The 23,732-nt window shown below is 34.9% G+C and overlaps 1 protein-coding gene across 9 annotated transcripts in view; it reads right to left on the bottom strand.

The window, feature by feature from the left end:
- The window catches only part of SLTM (SAFB like transcription modulator), a 49,686-nt gene that overhangs the window by 18,955 nt on the left and 6,999 nt on the right, over nucleotides 1–23,732 (bottom strand). For 5 of the 9 annotated variants that reach the window (XM_047766243.1, XM_047766241.1, XM_047766239.1 and 2 more), the window contains 7 exons: nucleotides 18,424–18,488; nucleotides 15,064–15,261; nucleotides 14,128–14,175; nucleotides 5,096–5,123; nucleotides 3,288–3,756; nucleotides 2,611–2,660; nucleotides 352–470 (listed from right to left, as the gene is read on the bottom strand). In XM_047766243.1, the coding sequence (XP_047622199.1) occupies nucleotides 352–470; nucleotides 2,611–2,660; nucleotides 3,288–3,756; nucleotides 5,096–5,123; nucleotides 14,128–14,175; nucleotides 15,064–15,261; nucleotides 18,424–18,488 (977 nt within the window). The remainder of the gene's footprint in view (nucleotides 1–351; nucleotides 471–2,610; nucleotides 2,661–3,287; nucleotides 3,757–5,095; nucleotides 5,124–14,127; nucleotides 14,176–15,063; nucleotides 15,262–18,423; nucleotides 18,489–23,732) is intronic. The other 4 variants (XM_047766244.1, XM_047766240.1, XM_047766247.1 and 1 more) reach the window with 3 other exon arrangements.

Genomic DNA, 23,732 nt, shown 5'->3' with positions numbered 1-23,732 from the left:
CATTTTTCCCCAAAATGCTATATGCCATTCCTCATATTAGTCTACCTGTATTTTCCAGATGACCAGATCAGCCTGCACAATTCTAAGTCCAAGAAATATGATGAATGTGTTGAATCAAACACATTCCTTGGCTTAAACTGGCTCAAAATATGAGCTCTCAATACAAAGATTTCCCAGGCCTCAGTGTGAGATTACATGATGAAACTCAATACCATTACCAGAGAACTCAGGAATTATGCCTATAACAGTCCTAAGAGATAATTAGATTTTATATATACTGTTTTGAATACAACTTCTATTTAAATTGGAGATACTAGAAAGATGGATAAAAAGGTAAAAAAAAAAATGTACCTTTCCATATTTGCCAAAGAGGTTCTTCAAATCAGCAGCTTTGGTGTTTGAAGAAAGTCCACTAACCCAGATATTTTTAGTTGAGCTTCCACTGCTACCACTGGTACTACTTGTACTTCCTAGAATAGATTTAACATCAGAAGTTTAAGTATCTCAATTGGAAATTTTTTAACAAAATTATTAGGGCCATATTCTTCCAAAATTATAAAACCTTCTAATTTTAAAAGTATGACTTCACTATATCAAAATCCTACAAACCCACTATTAAAATAAAAAACAGTAATAGATAACTAATGAGGAAAAACAGGTCTAAGCATGTATACCCTCCCGAATGCATGAGTTTTAAGTCAAAGTTGGTTAAAAAATAAGTTACATGTCTTGGACTTTTGCTATTAAGTTTCATATTTTCTACCCTACTACTGCACTGAATGCAGGCAACCAGGAAGCAGTCACCTAGTAGTGTAGAGATTGCTTATTTACCAATGCCTATGGTGGGGTTTAGATCCCAAGAAACTGCACGTGCAAGAGGAAAAACTCAAAAGCAAAGGATAAAACTGTTTTCAAGAATTTAAATGTTATAATAAGACTAACTAACCAGTTTATCTTCATTCTCTATTACAGAAAGTATAAGACAAAGTGGGAATTATATACAGCTAGATAGCTTTGTATTTGATTTTAAAAAAAGAAATCAATTACAAAAAAGAGAGAGACTTCAAAATCCTTTAGTATAGGTAAACAGTTATACAAATCACTCCCACACTGTCTCCATACATAAATTACGGTTTCATATAGACAGATGCCATTTCTTAAAATATAGCCCTAGTCAGTCAACCTCCAATGCCTTTTTTCAAATGTGCTATTAATAAAAGAGGAATTTTCATTCATTTGACTTTATTTGGAAAACAATTCTTACCTACTTAAGAGAAATAATATCTAAGCAAATAAAAATAACAATTTTTATAAAATAACTGCAAGTTTTTAATACATAGAAAGGGTAAGATGTTCAATGCTTTAAAAAATTACAAGCCACAGGTTTTAGTTAAAGAACTACTGTCACTGTACTCATAAGCAGACAACACATGCCTGACTCAAATGAATGGCTGCTGCACTTCTGTTTTTAAGAAACATACCTAACAAAAGATCTGCTTTATCTTAAGAAATGTTAACTAGAAGTTTGTGTATCTTTATTTGAGTAATATTTGGCCCCACATATTTCTCTACAGAAAAAAAAGTTTCATGATAGGAAAAAGTTAACATGGTGATACTAAGCTTCTAAATTCAAAGGATAACATTTAATAAATCTATTATATCTTAACCAGTAACCAAAACTGTAAAGGATGTGGATAATGAAATTGTTAATTACTAAATAAATCACTAAAATTTCTAATTATTAAAATATAACAACAAAATACATTAAATAAACCATGAAGGACACACAACATTCCTTTTGGTATGCAAGAGCCATTTTAGAAATCTGCAGTACCTAAATGGTATTATTTCCCTTAATATGCCTTGTTAGAACACAAGAAATATTTTTCAAGTATACAGCATATACACGATGATACTAAAGCACATCACCATGAGGTAACCAAAGACTTCTCAGTAACAAAAAGCAATCAAAAATGTACCTTTAGGCTTATTACGAAAATGTAAAATAAAACCACTTTCTTACATAAGACTCTCAACAATGCAAAAAAAGTTAATTAGGAAGTAAAGTCTGAAGAATTAAAATACTATATATAACTGATTTTATTAATAGAAGTGTCCGGATTTTAAAAGTGAAAAAAGTAAAACCAAATGCTAGAGAGTGTCTTTCTTTCAAATATTCAGCTCCACAAATATACCCAAATATTATTTATAGCACATTTCCAGATAGAACAGGGAAACGATTATGGTGAAGTGGAAGGGTTACAAGTGACTGCAATCAAAGACAAAATACTTCTGAAATTATAATGTAAGAAAATGAAATATTTATTATATGAACATTCAGTACAGATGCTTAAGACACAATGTAAAAAACATACACCAAATAGGTTTTTAGCAAATTTACACCAGTTTACAAACTAATTAAAAAGTGACGCTTCAGTCACATTGAGAATTAACTGCAGTCTAACTCCACTGTTTACACAAAGGCCATCCAAAATTCTTATTCAGTTTTTTAGGACTAAATGTCAAAGGAAACCCCAGGCAATTATTACTAAATTTTTAATGAAAATATGCACTTTACCACTAAAATAAATAGAAAAAAAAATCCATTACCTTTGTCATCTTTGGATGATGTCTTGCTGTCTTTAGATTCCTTTGAAGAGCTAAAGAAGCAAATCACCAGAAGAAAATTGAAAAAAAAAAAACAAAAAACAAAAGCAAAAACAAAAAAACCAAAGATCGAACAGCTTGATATTGACTATATTTCAAACTAATGCTATTCATACAAATTAACAACTCCAAAGGCCTAGATTAGGTTATTTGAACAAATGATTCCCTTAGGATTCTTGCACTGATTTTCCCCAAGATGCCTGAAGATCTAGATTTTCTGACAATTCTATTCAGTGGATATATGGCCATCTTCTCCAGATTTCAGGACTGGGACTTGACTTCATTTTGTGTTGTTAGGACTGATAGTTGTTCATTAACCATCATCACAAGGATTTTTAAAAATAAAACACAAAAAAATTGTCAATTTGAAAAAAAAAAACAAAAAACAACAAAAAAACCAAATATATGCTGACAATTCGACAATGCAATCAGTAGGACACACTGCATATTACGAAGATCTTGAATTTTTTTTTAAGTAACTTATGACGGTCAAAAATATTATAGGCAGGATCATAAGTACTAATTACTGTACATGGTCTTGAAGCCACCCCCTTAATGTAGAGTGATCTTATTGAATGCTGGAATTCAGTATCGTAAAGAACTGACATAGAAAAACAAACCTCTTTGCTTGACCAGAGGCCCCAGTAGACGAGGGCCCTTTCTTCAAAGTATCCTTTTCTTTGTCTCCAGATTCTGCTTTCTTAGAACTTTCTCTGGCTTCCTTCTCGACAGGATCACCCTTCACGCAGTCTTCCTTCTTACCATCTTTATGGTTCGCATTCATCTCATAATCCTTGCTTTCCTTCTCCGGGCTCTGTGCAATGACGTCCTGCCCATCTTTTGGCTTACTTGCTTCAGAATCTGTAATTTTCACATTTTTACCTGTTTCTAGGAGGTCATCACCATCAAAATCCAGAGTGATGGCATCTTCAGCCTGGATTGTGACCGAGATGTTGTCATCCTCAGCTTCTTTCACAGTCGAATTAGCTTCCATCTCTTCATGAGCTGTGTGATCAGCCTCAGCTAGGTTCCCTTCTGAAGGAAGAGGTTTAGATACTTCTTGTGTACCATCACCAGAACCTGCTATATCTAAGAGGATTTAACAGGAATAAATACGGCAAAACAAGAAGTTTAAACAATTTCATATTCATAAGCTAGAATAGGACCTAGAAAATATAAAGCCAGTTATTAGCACTGATGGAAGGTTAGGAAGAAAAACACAAGGGTATTAACTAACATAAACAATCCTTTACCCAGGATCACTTATTCTTCATGGAAAAAAATGATCTCTAAATACAAATACCAAATAACAAAAGTGAGGAAATGGTTCCATCCCGAGGAAACCAGCTCTTCATTTCTGGTCATAAGTTAATGGCATATGGAAGATTGTTTTCCTCCATGAAAGTGCGACAAGTGTGCAGATTTGTTATTCAATGTTCCAATTATCTTGGGATTCAACCCTTGTGACCTTCAGAACTCCCATGGTGACGTCTTGAAAGGTCACAGTCTGAAGTATTAATCAGTCTTCAAAGTATTCAGGGCCTCATCTTTTTTGCTCTTCTTATTCAATTCTTGAGTAGTCCAGAATCATATGGTAAACTGCTACAGGAGGATTCAAAGATGGCCTGCTCCATAATGTTTAGAAAATTGGTTATTTCCGGTCTTCATCCTGTCCAGTCAGTCCTGCAATTACCACTTTCAAAGATGTCTTGCTTTTCCCCCAAAATAGAGAGGCTTCGGGCATCTGAGATTTTCAGTCGATAGCTTTACTTCATCATTGCTTCTAAGTTTTTTATTCTGCCTTTCTTAGAACCCTTTTTCATGTCCTTTCTAGTCCAAAGTCAGAGGATCCTTTGCCTTCTTCCCAAGAACTTCCATAACCTCATACCAACCACATCTATTGCCACTGATGCCTCCACAACTGTACTGAATGAGAAAGCTCTCCTAAACTACTAAAACTGTCAGAAGACTGTACGAAAATTTCTCTAGGCAGCAAACAAAAGGTCAGTCTCCTGGTCACCCAACATTTGTAGGACTAGTCGTAAAATTAATTATCCATTACATACTAGGACTCCAATAAGCACATATGAGTTACTGCAGTGCCAGTCTTATGGATATAATCAACTTACCGTATGATAGAAGTTTTTTTTTTTTAAATAAAATTTAAATTGGGTTAAATTTTTAAAAATGCCACTACAGTAACTGATGTGTACCATTAAGTTAGAACATATCTTAAAAGTGTTAAAAACAAAATTAAAACAAATTGAAAAATAAAATCAAGGTGCTAACTTAATTCACTAAATTGATAAATTTGAAAATAAACTTATTTTAAAAATAAGATTTCAAATAAAGAATGCTTTATTGTCACATAATTTACTGTTTTACTAAATGTCACCAATTTTTAAACTCTACTTGGCATCAAACATACCTTTCTCATTTTCTTCTTCCTCACCATCCTGAAATTCAAAGAATAATCAAATGTAAAATGAATTCAATTAAAACTGGATTTCAGAAATAGTACAAAATCTATCAAATTAAACTGTTGAATAATTTAATATTAGAGACACCTATCACTAACAAATATAGTATATTCCAACCAGAAGCAAAACACATTTACAGAAATGTAGCACTGATATACACTTCTGATTTTATAGAAAAAGGGCAAACCTGTCAATATATAATTATATAATTATAATCAACAATGAACTCTATTAGTTTCAGTATTCAGATTAAATAACCTAAATCTTACTTATATTAAAGAGCCACCAATAAAAAGCCTGTCCTGATTACTTTATGTGACTCAGTACAAAAGTACTCTTAGGACATACTATTCAAAATGTATCAGAAAATACAACATGAAGACATACTGTTTCAAGGTCTTGAATGGATATTAATAAAAAATTAATTAATTAAAAACACTCCCTTTTCAGGCATCTCAGAAGAAGAATGACTACAAGAGCAGTTTCAAATTCTTCATTCCTTTTTATCTGTTAAAAATGAATTCATAAGTTTTCACATATATACTGGTGGTCAGCCACTTTAAAAATGGTATTTGTGTTACAAGTAATCAAAACAAGTAACAGCTTTTTAAAGGGAAAAATCTTTATTTACCCTACACCAAGTAAATACTGAAAAAAATAACTCAATTATGGCAAGACAGAAACATCTCCCAAAATTAAAGATCATAACAAATAGGCAAAGTAATATGCATTATAAACTCAGTAATGGGGAAGAAAATTAGGGAATGTTTTAATTTATAACTTTTAATATAAAAGCTGAGTAGAAGCAGATCATTTTTAGTCAAGGTGGTGGGAAGTTACCACATACAAAGCCTTAGAGTGATGGTTCTCAAACTTTGAGTCTCCATTAGAATAAATGCTATGAAATTGGGTTGTGATAATTGCTGAGCACCAATCCCAGAGTCTCTGAGTCAAGTCTGGAGAAAGGCCTGAGAATTTGCGTCTCTAACAAAGTTCAGTGATTCTGACACTATTGGTCCAGGGACTACACTTAAAGCATTGCTGCCTTAGAGTGACAACCTAGCAGTAAAATTAGACTTAACGTAAAATATAACTGTAAATAAAACTTTAAATGTCATTATTTATCTTATAACAATTTTAGAATCATATAAAAAAGTATGCATTCATTAAAAATGTCAAATGTTTTACCATATGCTCAAAATTACATTTAGATAAACATATTTCTAAGAAATCATTTTAAATTAACTTTAAATTTTCCAACTTTAAATTAACATTTAAGTGCCCTGGACAGGGTATCACCAATTGTTTTACACTCTAAAGTAACAGGAAGGAAAATGAAACCACTAAAACATTACACCATAAGTTTAGGAAGCAAAATAGCCCAAAACAAGATTATTGATTGATAGCAATGTGAATCCTATTGTTACATAAGCCCATTATAGAGTGCTCTAATAATTTCTTAACTGTTGTACCGGGACTTAGGGGGTGGGGTTTGTTTTTGTTTTTTAGGGTCACATCTGCAGCATATGGAAGCTGCCAGGGTAAGAGTCAAATTGAAGCTACAGCTGCCGGCCTCGCCACAGCCACAACAGCAAGGGATCTGAGCCGCATCTGCAACCCAACCCAAAGCTCACAGCAACACCAGACTCTTAACCCACTGAGTGAGGCCAGGGATTGAACCCACATCCTCATGGGGCCTAGTCGGGTTAATTTCCACTGAGCCACAACAGGAACTCAAAGTAACTTAGTTTTAATCATTACATTTCAATGTGCAACATTTGTAAAAGAAAGAAAAATGCTTTAAGTTTAGTGGAATGGGAGGCAGTGGCAGCAAAGAAAGGATGAGTTATGCTAGAATTACTGATAAATCTTTTTCCTTTTACTAAATTACCCTCTTTTAGTGTAGCAATTTATCTTACAGGGACAAATGAACTGGGATACCTTAACTTTTACTTAAAAGCAGAATAAAGGAACTTAATGCAACTTGCCTCTCTTGTCTACCTGGGATGCGAGAGCACACCACTTCGAAGTCATTCTTTTCGAGATGCAACATTGACAGGATTGATTAAAAAATGGCCAAAGTATTTGCTACCTTAAAATACAATTTTTTAAAAACACTGTGATGTAAAAACCACAATCTTCCTGCTGTACTTTCTGCCAATTAGAAATGCTATTTCTATCTTCTAAAATAACTGGTAAGATATGCCTTACTTTGCTCAAGTTTTTAGATACCTATCGTAATTACTCCACAGGTCTCCTTAAGAGTTTTACAACTTTAGGTTCTCAAAACAGTGGTAATACTAGCCTTATTATATATACTTAAATGCACCTAGCAAAAGAGTCGGATTTAGTTTCTAGAAAACTGATCACAATGAGGTGAAGCACAAAAGCAACTAGGGTTAGTAGATAGAAAAGATGAGCCACATACCATAGCATATTTGCGTAACAGTTTAGGACGTACAGTAAAAACAGCACTACTAAGGTTGAGCCATTCCTTGCAATAAAGAAACAAACCAAGAAATATAAGAAAGACATTGGGAAATTTTCCCTGTAAATGATATATACACAGATATGCCATGTACCTTATTTGAAAATAATTTTCCTCCCCTGAAAACAGATTTTTTTTTCAGAATGAGGAATATGGTAAATAAATAATGACAATGAAAAGCATCCTTTTAAATCAACTACGTGTTGAGTCTATCTTGAAAAAATATTTCACATATGAAAACAAAAAAAATGCTTTACAATGCTCTTGTTTATCTTTGTAGTGGGATCTACAACCTTAGTCAAATGCCAAAAATCATACAGAAAGCTTCTCTTTTTTCTTTTTTTTTTTTTTTCTTTTTACAGCCGCACCTGCAGCACATGGAAGTTCCTGGGCTAGAGGTCAAATTGGAGCTGTACCTGCCACAGCCATGGAAACACTGAATCCGAGCCACATCTGCAACCTACACCACAGCTTGCAACAATGCCAGATCCTTAACCCACTGAGTGAGCCTAGGGATCAAACCCACATCCTCAAAGAGAAAGTGTTAGATTCTTAACTCACTAAGCCACAACAGGAACCCCACCTGTTTATTTTTATTTCATCCTAGGAGCAGCAATGACTAGTGAGAGACAGATAAGCCTAGGATTATTTTTCAGTTAACAAAGTGTTTACAATATACCTATTCCACTACCTTCCTCTAGGCTAATCTTGTGATAGCTGTACCTATATGTGCTAAGTAAGAAGATTTCTAGAACGTCTCCTTTCCAAAGACTTGTAAACACTGTATTCAGTCTAATTTACAATAAGCCTCCAAAATAACCCTAAACCACCAATCGCCTGCTATCTACAACATGGGAAACACAAAATATCTGGCACATAATAAGCACTTAATAAACATGTGTTAAATGAATTTACTGAATAGATATAATGTTAAGAAACTGTTGTTTTTAGGTCGAGGGACTGAACTAACTGCTCATTTGGATGTAGGCAAAGGGCTCAGCTGCAGCACTAATACAATGCAATTCAGAAAACAACATTTACTAGTATGGAGTTATTTAGTGAAAAGAATGCCAGACGTAGGTATTTATCCTGTCTTTACCACTGAAACAGTTTTACTCTGTGGTACTGTCATCTACCAGGTGAATTTCACCTACTAACAGAGAGAACACAAGGCCTAAATAGGATAAATAGAATTAAATAAGAAAATGGATATAAAAAAATTCTCTGTAAACAGTACAGCACCATGTAAGAGAGAGACATTATAGAAAATTTTATGGAGGAGTCACAGATAAATCTGGCCATTAGAGAAATATAAACTTCACATGACAAAAAAAAAGGGAAGGCCTTCCAAGTTAATGACACATTAGGAACAAAGGCCAACAGAAAAACATACATGATGCAGTCATGTAATCTTAGAAGATTGATAGGATTGAGACTACAGGAAATTTTTAAGAACTGAAGCACTTGCAAATATAAACATTTTGCAGAAAACCTTCCAAACAATTCTCAAGTAACTGAGGTCTTCAAGCTAGTAAACTACTAAAAGTAACTACTAATTACACATGTACTATATACTTGATTATATGACTGATCTTCACATCAATCTAGCAGGTAGGAATTACAATGTTCATCTTATAGACATAGAAATCGACTAAGAGAACATGTCCAAAGTTACAATATTGTAAGTAACTAAAAGTGAAATGTAAGCCATATTCTACCTGGAAAAACTGCCCAGAGGCTAACACCTAAAAACTAAAGATTTAAGCTTCAAGTTAAAGTCTGAAGACTGGCTTTAAATAAATATATCTCTATGCAAATATATTGTCTATTTGTTCACATTTTTAAAAACAAATAATAAAAGGATAAATCCTAAATTTTTAAAAGTTCACCAATAAGGGGATGGGTGAAGAGGATTTTTTTTTTTTTTAATATATCTTGTCTCAGATATTTGACTCTGAAACCATGTAAACATCTTAAACAATTATAAAATAAAATTAAAATTTCTCACTTTTAATTTGAAATGCACTCACAAAATAGATTAAATTAAAAAAATCCTAATACCCAATACCAAAAATAAAATGAGTCAACCTAAACATGTATGTTGGTTATCATACACAAGACTAGTATAAAACATAGTGATCTATTAATTTCTAGAGGGGTGCGTCCTTAAGAGAGATATAACTGGGGGAAAAAAATCTTATTTTCAGAAATCACACTGGTGATGGTGTTGGTATTATTATTCTAGAACTCTTGTATATATACTGTGAGATAAAGGAAATAAATGACTTAGAAGTATCACTATGAATTCAAAATCTATTTTAACCTAAAAGTAAAAACCAACAAAAACAAACCACATACATTCTTTTAGCACTGTACATCAAAAAGGCCTAAAAAACACCAACCTAGTGGCAACAAATACCACAACTACCCAGATTATTGTCCTGAAATACTATATACCACTAAAAGGAAAAAAACTCTAATTACAGGTCTGAAGCAGGAAATGGAACATCTTAATCAGAAAGCAAGGAAGCAAAGAATACTAGAATCATGTCGAAATGACTCAAAAACCAACCTGAAGAGGTTTTCAGTGGCTACAGATGGGACGATTTGATCATCAATAAGGATAAGAACTACAAAGGATTGAAATACATTAAATATATTTAAGTCCATATATTTTAAAAATGAAATTAAGGGAGAAAAAGGAAGAAAAACTCATTAGTCACTACTGGAGATGCTCATGAATCAGCTCATTATTTTGAAAATTGGCAAATAAAAGAAAAACAATCAAATACATATCCTGGCTTTTCTTCATAAATGGTACAAGAGGGTAACCAGATAGTGGATGAGGAGAAATTTCTCTTTCAAGGAACATTCTAGGGAGATCCCTTTGTGGCTTAGTGCTTAATGAACCCAACTAAGATCCATGAGGATGCAGGTTCGATCCCTGGCCTCACTTAGGGCGTTAAGGATCTGGCATTGCTGTGAAATGTGATGTGGGTTGCAGACGCAGCTCGGATCCTGCGTTGCTGTGGCTGTAGTGTAGGCTGGCAGCTGTAGCTCTGATTCGACCCCTAGCCTGGGAACTTCCATATACTGCAGGTGCAGCCCTAAAAAGGAACATTCTAGCTAATAAATAAAGAAAAAATGACAATTAGAATACCACCACTTTGATCTCCCTAATTAAAGACTGGAATGTGGATCATCATTGATTGGTACCATCACCAAGAAGATACAATCAGACATTATGCGTATGAAAACAGAACAACACACTACCTATGAACTGGTTGTGTGTTTGGGGGGGAATGGAGATAGGAGGTGACAGAATCATACAGCAAGCCTCTAGATCCTGTAACCAAGTAACCAATTTACAAGAAATACAGTAAACAGAGGAAAATGTTGAACAACTCCATAGGAACGCAATCAGCAAAATGTAGTCTGGTAGCTCTAGAGCCAAGGGTGTCAAACTATGCTAGATACTCTTTTTGTAAAGATTTTTATTGAAACAGCCAGGTCCATTCATTTTCCTAATGTCTGTGGCTGCTTTCACACTACAATGGCAGAGCAGAATGTCTGACAAACCATATGGCCTACGACGGCTAATATATTTTCTTTCCTTTTTTTTCTTTTTAGGGCCAAACCTGAGGTATATGGAGGTTCCCAGGCTAGGGGTAGAATCGGAGCTGTAGCTGCTGGCCTATGCCACCGCCATACCAACGCCAGATCTGAGCTACGTCTGTGACCTACACCACAGCTCATGGCAATGCCAGATCCTTAACCCACTGAGTGAGGCCAGGGATTGAACCTATGTCCTCATGGATCCCAGTCAGATTGGTTTCTGCTGAGCCTTGACAGGAACTCCTCTTTCTTTTTTTTTTTTTTTGCTTTTGAGAGCTGCACCTGTGGCATATGAAAGTTCTCAGGCTATATTTTCTACCTGTTCTTTAAGAAAAACTTTGCCAAATCTTGCTCTATAAGGTAAACAACTCAATTCATTCAACAAATAAAACAACAGGGGAAAAACATGGAGAGAAAACCTATAGGTTAAAAGAGCCCTAATAGACATTCCAATCAATCTTGATGTATAGATCTTATTTGTATCTGGATTCAAATAAAACTGTTTTTTTGTTGGTTTTGCTTTTCAGGGCTGCCCCCGAGGCATGCAGAAGTTCCAGGCTACAGGTCAAATTGATGCTACAGCTGCCAGCCTATACCACAGCCACAGTAATGCGGGATCCAAGCTGCGTGTGCAACCTATATCACAGCTCACGGCAATGCCAGATCCTTAACCCACTGAGCGAGTCCAGGGATCGAACCCAAATCCTCATGGCTACTGGTCAGATTCATTACCACTGAGCCACGATGGGAACTCCTAAAACTTGTTTTTTAAAAAAATATATGGACAACTGAATATGGAGAATTTAAAAATCGTGTATTATTAGTAATAACGTAAAAAATAAGAGAGTCCTCTTTTAGAGATACATACTAAAAATTTCAAAGTGAAAAGGGATTCTGGGATTTGTTTCAAAATAATGCAGAAAAGGGAAACTGAATGGAGGTACAGATGAAAAAATACTGCCCATGAATTGATAACAGCAGAAGCTATGTGATGGTTACACTCTATTATTATATTATAGTACAGTTACTGTACTATTACTATGTACAGTTATTCCTTAATGTACATAGTAATAAGATAATATATTCATTAAGCATGTTTAGAAGCATCAGATCATGATGGAACTCAGACACATTCACGTATTTTTTTAGATATTCCACTATACATCATTTAGGAAAAGGAAAAATGTCATTTTTTTTAAGTTTTTTATATTTTTTGGCTTAAAGGGGTGCACCCGCAGCATATGGAGGTTCCCAGGCTAGGGGTCGAATCAGAGCTACAGCTGCAGGCCTATACCACAGTCACAGCAACACAGGATCCAAGCCTCATCTGCGACCTACACCACAGCTCATGGCAACACTGGATCCTTAACCCACTGAGCGAGGCCAAGGATGGAACCTGCATCCTCATGGATACTAGTTAGGTTCATTACCGCTGAGCCACAACAGGAATTTCCTAAAAAGGTCATTTTACTTAAAACTTCTCTGAAGATATACCTCCCTATCTTCTGATACAACAAGGCAAAACTTGTCCCTGTAAGTGTTCTTTCATAATCAGGATGAAATCGGAGCAAGGCCAAATCTAGCCCATAAAAACTTGTAAAATTTAGAAAAAGGCACCCATTTCTTAAGGTACTTCATTCCATCTGCTAAATTTGTATAATAAATACACAGTCTTGTATGTGAGTGGGAACCCTTAGATATGATGCCTTTATATACTCACCACCTGCACAACTATAAGAGAGGCCCTTGATGAAAATTAAAAAGCAAGTTGCCCAAGAATATAAAGAGTTCAACTCTATGTTTTTGCAAATTGGCAATCTAGAAAAAGCACTCCTCTAATTTGGGAGTTAATCTTCCTCATCTATTTTTTTTTTTTATTACTCAGAAATGAATATGCCTGTGGATAGTATGTGGGAGAAGTCTACAGACTTTCAAAGCCCTAACATTTCCTTCCTGAATATTCCAAATTATCAAAAACATTTCTCCCAGAAATGCTATTCTCCCCAGTTGCAATAAACACAGAGAGCCAATACATAGCTTCACTAGGATTTCAAATGCAAGAGAGCTGCAGGAAGGAAGGCATGACCAGAGGCTATCAGCTAGGCAGTCTATGAGTATGTGCCCCATTATATACTCCTCTAATAAATACTACAGTGAGGAAACATACCTGATCACTACCTTTTCTAAATCTAGTAAGTAAACAGAGGGAACCCCTATGTCTATTTAAAAGTAAACTATTTAAAGTATACATAAACAAGGGGGTCTTAAGTACAGTTATGAGAAAAAGACAAAGGATGCTTTTTTTCATGCAGAAACTAAGTTATAAATGTCTCTGTATAGCATCTATACATCATGTTTTAAAAAGTACACTATGCACATCACATATACCAACAAAATTTAATACACAATAGAAGAGCATTCATTTTCTACACACATACATAAGTAAACTGCTAGAACAGGGATTTTTATCATTTTTATACTATGCTCAACCTAAGAATGTTAAATAACAAAATTTTAAAGCTTTGAAAAGGATATTAGTACTTTCAAGTGATTTATTTTAGAGCAAAGTGACCAAAAAAATCAGGCGTGTGAAGGCTTCCCAAAGGACTGGTAACTAAAGTTACGTTTTATAAAAAGGATAGACTATTTTTATTTTTTATTTTGAAAATGGTAGGAACCTTGTAATAACTTCCAATTATCTGCATGGCAACAAATCTCAGCTGCCAATTTTAAGTATTTCATATATACCACATAAATAACACAGTATTAAATTAAAGGCAATTTTATGAAGTAAAGAACTATGAAGACAAAGTAAGATTCCTTTTCCAAGCCCTTCCACCCACAATATCAAATTCATAGGACTAAATGTAAACTTACTTGGGCTGTTAGAAAGGTATCATCTTCACCTTCTTGAGCTTCAATTTCCTAAGTAAAAGGGTATACAATAGCTTTGCTTTACAAAATATCTGAGTAACATGAGAATGCTTTTATGCTACACCTGATTATCACTTGCCTCGTGTTCTGTACAGTGTCTATGGATATCATGAGAACTAAGTCAATGCTTAATAATTCAGACCATTTTTTATGCCAACATAAAAACTTAGATACAGTGATAAGAGAGTTAGAAAAATGTCCATCATGAGCCCTTCAGGCTAGGTAGAACAAGGTGTTCCAAGCATGAATACTGACCCCTAATCCAATGACTTTCTTAAGAGGTACTAACGTACTTCAAAGCGGGACAAACGGTCTATTTCATTCAAAAAAAGATTTTTAAAATGATACGCTTTTAAGTTAAACTTTCATAAGTAATTTCCCCACCCTTGATAATAACAGAATAAATAAATATTAATCTTTTATATCTACTAAAGCAGCAAAAGGAAAAAATAAACTACCACCTGGTAATGTTGGCAAGATTAGAGAGAAATGGTACACTCCTTCATAGCAGGGTAGTTAGCAACTTGAAACTTAAATATACCAATTTAAAGGAACAGCTATTAGACACACAGAAAGCAGTCTAATAAGTTATGGTGTAAGATATAAATTATGAAGTTATTATGATATGTTATGTGAATATATTATAGAATAAATAGTGTCATGCTATTAATAACTACTATGTAAAAATACATACACATGTGGAAGATAAAGCAAAATTTAAAAAATAATCTTAGGTGGTAGGATTCTGGGTGATTTAGAAATAACTTTAAAAATGTATTTTTTGAAAATTCTGTGACTTCTACATTGAATTAGAAGAAATACTCTAATTATTTAGTACTAATTTATCTGTGTCACGTTTCAAAAAAACTGGCTAAAGACCTGACTTTCGATGTCCTCTTTCTCTATATCTTCTATTGCTTCTGCCTCTATTAATTCATGAGCTCTCTTGTTCTCTTCTGCAGAAAGTAACTCCTTGGAATGCACATGTTCTTCTTCATTTTCACCAAATTCTTCAGAGTCCTTTAGTTCATCATTTCCATCTTGTTCATGTGCCTCTTGATTCTCCAACTCACAGTCCTTTTAATGGTAAGAAAATTTGGTACAACTAGAGGCAAAGTAGCATACAGGCTATCCACCAAACTTTTTGGTAATTTACATCTCTAAATGTTTTTACTTTTATCATATTTTAACATTATTCCCAAAGTCAAAGTTCAATCACTTTTGCTACATACTGTATCTTTAACAATAGAGGCGTTCTAACACCAAGGTCAGTAAACTATGCATCTGAGTTCCCAAACCTCTCGTGCTGAAATACATACACACTAATTGGACTGCTCTCAAGTTCAAGTTATTTAATATTTACCAAGTCACATTCTGTGAGCTGTCCTAGAAGACATGGCTTCAAAGAAATGACTTGTTTTCTACACATGGCACAGTCTGATTTAACTTCAAAGACCGTGGAAGTCTTATATATGATAATATAAAGTTTATTTCTAATTAATAATAAGGAATTCCAACTGTTACACCAACGTCTGTTCTGGGAGAAATGCAAATAATTAATCTAAATGTATTTGTTTTGAAATCTACCACGATGCCACAAAGCCAATTAAGCAGGGGAACACAGGTTATGATTGTCTCTGTGAAGGAGTATCTACTTGCCCTTCAAAGTTTATGGATACAAAGGTGCCTGAGTAGAAACATGGAAAAAAGTAGCAATCTGCCTGGATCCCTCTTCAGTTAACTGCAGAGAAAGGGTTGAAAGCAATGAATATTCCTTCCTCCTACCCTATTCTTAAGGTAAATCTATATTTAAGAAAAAGTTTCTGGGTTAGAAGGGAAAAAGTACAGGGGTATAACTATTCATCATTCATAACTAAAGTGCAATGAAGTAAAAGAAATTTCTGAGGGAGGTAGGAACAGAGAAGAAATATGACTATTTCGTAATGTGGAGTGTCGGGGAGCAAGGCATCTCTGGGAAAGCAGGTTTAACCAACTTCACTACGTTTGGGTGGGCGAACATTGAGAATCAAAAATGAAGTAGGTAGTTGGTTATATGATGGTAGAAAAATAAGTGCAGAACAAAAGAAAAACTAGGGGAGTCACTGAATTTCATCTACTCTGAAGTGCCAACTTTAACCCATTCTCCTCACTTATATAAATAGAAGCAATTCCTATAATATTCATGTATCTATAATATTCATATATCTAAACAATAAGTGATATTTACCCACCACTTCTGTATAAAGTCCAAAATTACCAACGCTGAGACAGGAAAAGTATATGCATTTAACTTCTGTCAAATACATCATACATACTGATACTACCAAAGGGAAAAAGAAAAATAAATAAGAAATAATAAATAAATTTAAAATACATTTAAACAGGATTTTTTTTCTTAAGAGCCAGACCATGGCATATGGAAGTTCCCAGGCCAGGGGTCAAATCAGAGCTGTAGCTGCCAGCCTACACCACATACACAGCAACGCAGGATCCAAGCTGCATCTGTGACTTACACCACAGCTCACAGCAATGCCGGATCCTTAACCCAATGAGCAAGGCCAGGGATCGAACCTGCATCCTCATGGATACTAGTCGGATTCGTATCCACTGCACCACAACAGGAATTCCCTAAATAGGATATTTTTTTTGAAGCTCTTTTGTTCTTCTAGACATTATGGCTGGGTTCATTTAACAACACAAAGGCATCCTTTGCAGTACACATAAGAGACAGTATTATATCTCCTTGTTAACATTTCAAACTATACAATTTTTATGAAATGAAGAGCTGAAAGTTAGAAATTTGAAAACTAAAAGCGTCTTTACTAAGTCACAATACTTTTCCACTTTATGGGTAATTCTGGCTTAATCATACACTCACTAGTGAAGACAATTAGAGGGAAAAAAAAGCAAAGGAATGGAAAATATACTATTAAAAAAAAACAAAACACACAAACACAGAATACAAAGACTGAAGAGTTCCTAAACCTCAAACAAAAGCTGGTTACAGGCATGCAATCAATCTTAATGGATCCCTGAGCAAATATTTCCTAAAATTATCTGACTTCAGGATTAATTCCACAACCAGACATCCTTCTCTCTGTGCCTGGGTAAGGTGTGTGGTGCTGTGCAAACTATATGTGTATAAGGTGGGGTGGGGGTAGGGGGACTGGGTAGAGAACTAGATGTCAGGAGAGAAGGATGGGTGAATGTACTTGAGCTGACCTCATGACGGAGCACACAGAAATCCTGCAATGTTATGGATATATGGACTAATTTTACACAGAAGATAGAAAACAGGGGATGTAAATTACATAATTTAAGACCTAATGATCAATAAGTAGCAGATCACATTTCATTAAAATGTAAACAAAACAAAGTCTATGATTTTAAATAACTAAGTATATAGAACTGCCACAATCTTTTTTTTTATTTTTGTCTTTTTGCCATGTCTTGGGCCGCTTCCGCAGAATATGGAGGTTCCCAGGCTAGGGGTTGAATCAGAGCCGTAGCCACCGGCCTACACCAGAGCCACAGCAACGCGGGATCCGAGCCGCGTCTGCAACCTACACCACAGCTCACGGCAACGCCAGATCCTTAACCCACTGAGCAAGGGCAGGGATCGAACCCGCAACCTCATGGTTCCTAGCCAGATTCGTTAACCACTGAGCCACTATGGGAACTCCAGAACTGCCACAATCTTAATTAAAATTACATACTTCATTTTTCTGGTTGGTCAGTTTTGAAACACATTCTTTTTAGCAAATAAAGATCTGGCTTATTTATCTTTAAAGGACAAAACAAAATTCCTAATTTGATCTTTACTAAGTAGCAAGACATCAACAATTTTCTCTCTCTGTTTTAAGGACTAGGTTAATCTAAATTATATACAAAAGCTAATGCAATGGGCAGATGGAAAATAAATTATCAATATCCTTCATTGCAGTATCTTGTCCAGGAAATAAAAAATCAATTGTCCTATAGCTGCTCTCTGGCCCCTATGTCTCAAATTTCTATTTAAAGGCCTGGACAAACATTTTTTTGCTCTATGTTTCATATAACTAAAGATAAAGTTATTTAGTATATTTCTCAACTACAAGAAATAGTGAGACTGACAATAACATGCAAGTCTCATTTTACCTACATATTTCAGTGTCTAATGTTCAAGTAAAATGCATGAATTGATGATGCAAAATACTAGCTTCAAAATAAACATCTTAACCTGTGTAATTAACACTTTACCTTGACAAAAGCATCATCTTCCACAGAAGCATCTCCACTCAACTCATCTGCTTCCTGTTTTTTACCTGCGAAAGAAGGAAAATGGGCTAACAACCAATGTTTTATTACTTTAAGAGCAAAAATATTCAGAGTTTACCCCAAGGTATCACCTCCACTCCCAAATCATCTAACAATGCTAATGCCAACTGCTTATAAACCACCTGGCCATAGCTGTCCCAAAACCAAAAAAAGCTTTATTAACAACGCCATGCCGTTTCACTAAAATAAACCGGGCAAATAATTAATCCTACATATGAACCCATCATCTTAACCAACTTGACATATGAGATACATTTTTCTTTACACCACTCAAATTCTCTATCCTCAATTGTTCTGGAGGTAGCAGCACCTTTCAACAGTATTCTACTAACTGAATATATAACCAGACATCTGATAGCTAAATTCAAGACTCACACCCCCCATAAAGTCTTTCTGAAGTTCTCCTCTTCAACAAGCTTTCTGTGAAATAAAACTCTCACACTCAACACCTCACAATCCATCAGCTGATAACATATTGCACTACTCTCAGGTACATCTTGCTTCATCATTTAAAAAAATACTTTAAGTACACTGACTGCTTTTATGCTTATGTTGGTTTCTCCAAAGGCCTAAATATATATAGTGCTGGGCATTTAACATAATGATTGATTTAACTAACTTAAGGCAAGTAGAAATTACTTCAGACCAAAAACTGTTAATTGCTTCCAGACAGACTACAGACCTCCTCAACCCAATCCTTGTCCTCCAAATTTTGCAAACTGAGGGCTGGAATTTTTTTACGGTTTTCCACATATAAAAAAAAAAAAAGCTTTCCACTGAGCTAAGGCTAAAAGTTCATGTTTTCAAGCAAGTCCACAAAAACCTACTTAACATCCCATAATGTATCAGAAATGCTGTGTGTGTATATATATATATAAGCTGAAAGAATTTAGAAAATTTTCAGAATTCATTTATTCTGAAATGTTAATGAATGTTCTGTCCTGAGGTCAATGAATCTTTTCCTATGTCTATTTTCTTATGTCATGTACCTATTTCAAGCTTCCATGACCCCCAGGGTAGGGGGTTTAGCTGTGGAGTAAATGTAAAAAAAAGTTAGTATACCTCCCTTTCACATGTCTCCTTATCAACTCCTATCTTCCATCTATTCCCAATTTGAAATCCTTTCTGTGAATGAGTGAAAAAAAAAAGGGCAACAAAATATTGGTCCTTCCAGAAGTGTGAAAAGAAGATTAGGAGTTTTATTTTACCCACTGAGGTAAAAGAGGTCTTCTTGTCCCTGAGGGTTTGTGTCAATCAATCAAAAGAGAAACAAAATGTGCAGCTTAGAATGACATTTCTATTTTAGAGAAAATATAAATCAGAAGTTACTACAAAGGTAACAACAACAAAAAAAGATGTTCCTTCCTTGAAAAAGAAAACAGTATTGTCTGAGAAAGAGCTCACTAAATTCTCCTATCACATTTAGAGAGAGAAAGTTTCATAATATAAAAGCCTTAAAGATGCTACCTTTGGGGATAAATAAGTCCATCTCCCACCCACCACACCACCAAATAAGTTAAAGAGTAGAGCTTTGGGGTGAACTCCTTCGGATTATTTGCAAATCGTATTTGCTCTTTACAAATATAAAATCCTTTACAATTTGCAAAGCACTTTAAAAAAAGAGGGAAGAAAAGGTTCGATTGATTTTTCCAAGCACTCGATGATACACAGGGCAGATGACCACAATTTTACAAAAGAAAAAAATGAACCTGAGAGGTTACACAGCTTGTCCAAAGCTAGTAAATGGTGTTTTCAGAACTGGAAGCCAAGGCTTCTCACTTCCAGTCCTAAATTCTTTCCACTACATCTAACTATGACCTAGTTAGATGACATTATTCTAGTAAGGAGTGGTAAATTAACTCAATTTAAAGATATTATCTTTGAAATGGCAGCCCTAAGCATAACGACACGATACATATACTATGCACACTCCATAGTGAATTCACTTGCCTTAGTTTACTTAAAGGAAATCCAAATTACACTACATCACAAAAACAACAGCAGTTACTACCACTGCTTAAGCAGCTTCCACAGTGCAGGCACCAAGATACATGCTTCATGTATATTAATGCATTCATTTTTATCCTCATAACTACTCTTAAACTTTTATCCCCATTTCACAAAACAGGACACTAATGTTGAAAAGTTAATCACATTACAAAACTAATGGAGGCAGTGCTTCAATTTAAACCCAGGCCTATTTCCACCCTTCAAAACCCACAGGACCATCAGATCTTCAAGCAGCTACATTGTGCCAGTTATTTAAAATGTTACCTCTTTTAGGACCAAAAGAGGCTCCAAAAGCCCCGTCTGTAAAGTTTTTAATGTGAGACTCACAGAGATTACATAACCAGTCCTATAACAAACAGGCAACAAGAGGCAGAAGTACACAAAAAAGTCCAACTCTGCTATTCCTTATTGGGGTTTTTTGCTTCTTGTTTTGGCTGTGCCTGCAGCAGATGGAAGTTCCTAGGCCAGGGGTTGAACCCATGCCAAGGCTATAATCAGAGCCATAGCAAGTGACAACGCCAGATCTTTAACCTGCTGAGCCACCAGGGAACTCCCATCCCTTATTGTTTTTAACAGCTGTATCATATGAAAGCACTAAACACTTTATGTGTCATCAACTTGTGAACATAAAAACCATGAGGACAAGATTTTCAAATATAGAGTGATGAAACTGTAAAGATAACCTGATAGGTACATAATATTTAAGAAAGCTGACATTTTACACACTAGTTTTTGACTGATTTCATAATCTATGTAACTTTCATCTTGTTTACACACACTGAATTAGAAACTGTATTGTAATTTCTTCCTTTATGAAAAAAAGTATCACCCCTCCCCGATGTAAAATATAACTCACATTTTAAAAAGCTATGATGGTCACCATCCAGCCCAGAACCTAGTACAATGCTCTATAATGAGTAGATACTTGAGCATTATATATGTACTGACTGATAATGGCATAGGTTCTAGTTTGAATGCTAGCAGTAAACGAGATCTAGGTTTCTATTCTGCCCTCACTGGGACAAAGGTAACATGCATGCCAGTCAAACTAGCACCAAGAGCAACCCCATCCTGTCAGTAAGGACTGTAAATTTCAACTGTAACAATGCTTCAAGGTATATCTACAGGATATCATGATGTCACAGCTAAGAATTCACAAGAAAAACCAAATCCCACTTAAATCAACAAGCACCACCAGCTTCAGCACACTTTTATATAGTCAGTAACCATTTATACCTTTATTCCCCATTTAAACTGGTACTATTAAAGCTCCTACAGCAAATTAATACATGAATCTTTTATGAAATCGTGAACTGGTCCAAAGGAAAGTAGTGCAACCAGGATGAGGAAGCTAACTGAAAGTTTCACATAAGCCTAACTTTAATGCTACGGGAACAAAACCAGAAGAGAAATTGAGCAGTAAAGATAGTGTGAATAGCAGAATTAAAAGGTGGAAGCAGAATCACTTACCACATCTCAAACTGTCATAGGAGTAACATATAGCTATTTTGAAATTACATAAAATACACTGCAATTGTTTTTAGAGTCTAAAATAAAACAGCAAAGTAAAAATGTATATACCCAAGGAAAACAAAGCTAGAACATTTCTTTATTTATGCAACATAAATTTGTATAGGTCCACAAATCCTTAATGAAACCATCTGGGCCAGACTGGTTTAGAACTGTCAGATTTTAAAAGAGTACAATGGTGTATATACCATTTGGCAATTTAAACCTCTCAGTGGCTTCTGGAACAGTTTCTCTCGATCAATTACAGACGTGCAATGAAATATATGGATATTAACATCAACTAGGATAAATCAAGACTATAAGCCTCACTCTTGCCACCAAACTTTAGAAAAAACTTTGTTTTCAGAATATTTTTATTTCTGAATTATAAATAAAGAATTCTGGATCACAATTTGTTTTTCGCCTTCAAAGCAAAGTGGTCCTTATAGGGGTTTGCGATCTTCCTTTCAAGCTCAGAAATACCTCCAAAAATAAAACAAAACAAAATCCACTTAATAAGTAGATTTTAAAGTAATTTCACCAAAAAACTTTGAAGATGAGAAACTTTTCCCCCAAACATTTACAGAAGCTATAAAATGCAGAAAAAGTGTAGTCATAAAATTTGTTAGAGAAGAGGGGGTAAGATTCAGAGTCCAAGCCAAACTGAGCAATGTCAGTATTTCCAGCAACAACCCCTCCCTAACTGCATGAAATCTTAAAATAATCACGGACTATGCCTTGTGTTAACTGTATGCATCTGTATTTTAGTTTCTCTTCTATTAAAATATTTCACTAAATGAAGTCAGTTTTCTAAAAAGCTTTTGCACATTGCCTTAAACACAGTAGTCATTCGATAGGTCATTTTATTATTTTAAAAAAATCTACCATAAAGATAATTCATACTCACAATACAACACTGTAAGTAAACTACATTCCAGTAATTTAAAAAAAAAATTTTTTTTAAATCTCTTTGTCATCTAAAGATAACCAAACTGGGAGGTCCCTGGTGGATCAGTGGGTAAAGGATACTGCATTGTCACTGCTGTGGCTCTAGTTAAAGCTTTGATCCCTGGATCAGGAACTTCCAAACGCCAAAATAAATAAATACAAACAAATAAATAAAGATAACCAAACTGAACATCCACACACACTTGTGAGCATTTTACAAGATTTTAAAAGGCAGCAAAATGTAACTGAGTTCTTGGGAGTTCCCATTGTGGCGCAGCAGAAATGACTCCCACTAGGAACCATGAAGTTTCAGGTTCGATCCCTGGCCTCATTCAGTGGGTTAAGGATCCGGCGTTGTCGTGACCTGTGGTGTAGGCCGGAAGCTGTAGCTGTGATTCGACCCCTAGCCTGGGAACCTCCATATGCCACAGGTGTGGTCCTAAAAAGACACACACACAAAAAAATTAACTGAGTTCTTAATGGATTACTTTTCTCTCCTATCAATAAAAGGAAAATAGTGCTGCCTAACTCTCAGCACTGTTGTGAGCATCAAATAAAGATCAAAGGTTTTTGAAAATTCTGAGGTATAGAAAACAAACTGCAAGGTGACAAGAAGAAAAGAGAAGAATAAAAATGATGCTAAGTTTCAAACTTTAGACTGTAGTAACCAGTGGTTCTTAACTCTAGCTCCTGGACAATTACCTGAGCTTTTAGGAAATACTGATTCCTGGGCCCCCAACAGAGCAATGGAAACCAAATTTCTA

The sequence above is a fragment of the Phacochoerus africanus genome, chromosome 2 (genome assembly GCF_016906955.1).
Source record: "Phacochoerus africanus isolate WHEZ1 chromosome 2, ROS_Pafr_v1, whole genome shotgun sequence".
NCBI lineage: Eukaryota > Metazoa > Chordata > Mammalia > Artiodactyla > Suidae > Phacochoerus > Phacochoerus africanus.
The sequence above is the reverse complement of the archived record's forward strand: the minus strand, read 5'-3'. Positions and strand labels throughout refer to the sequence as shown.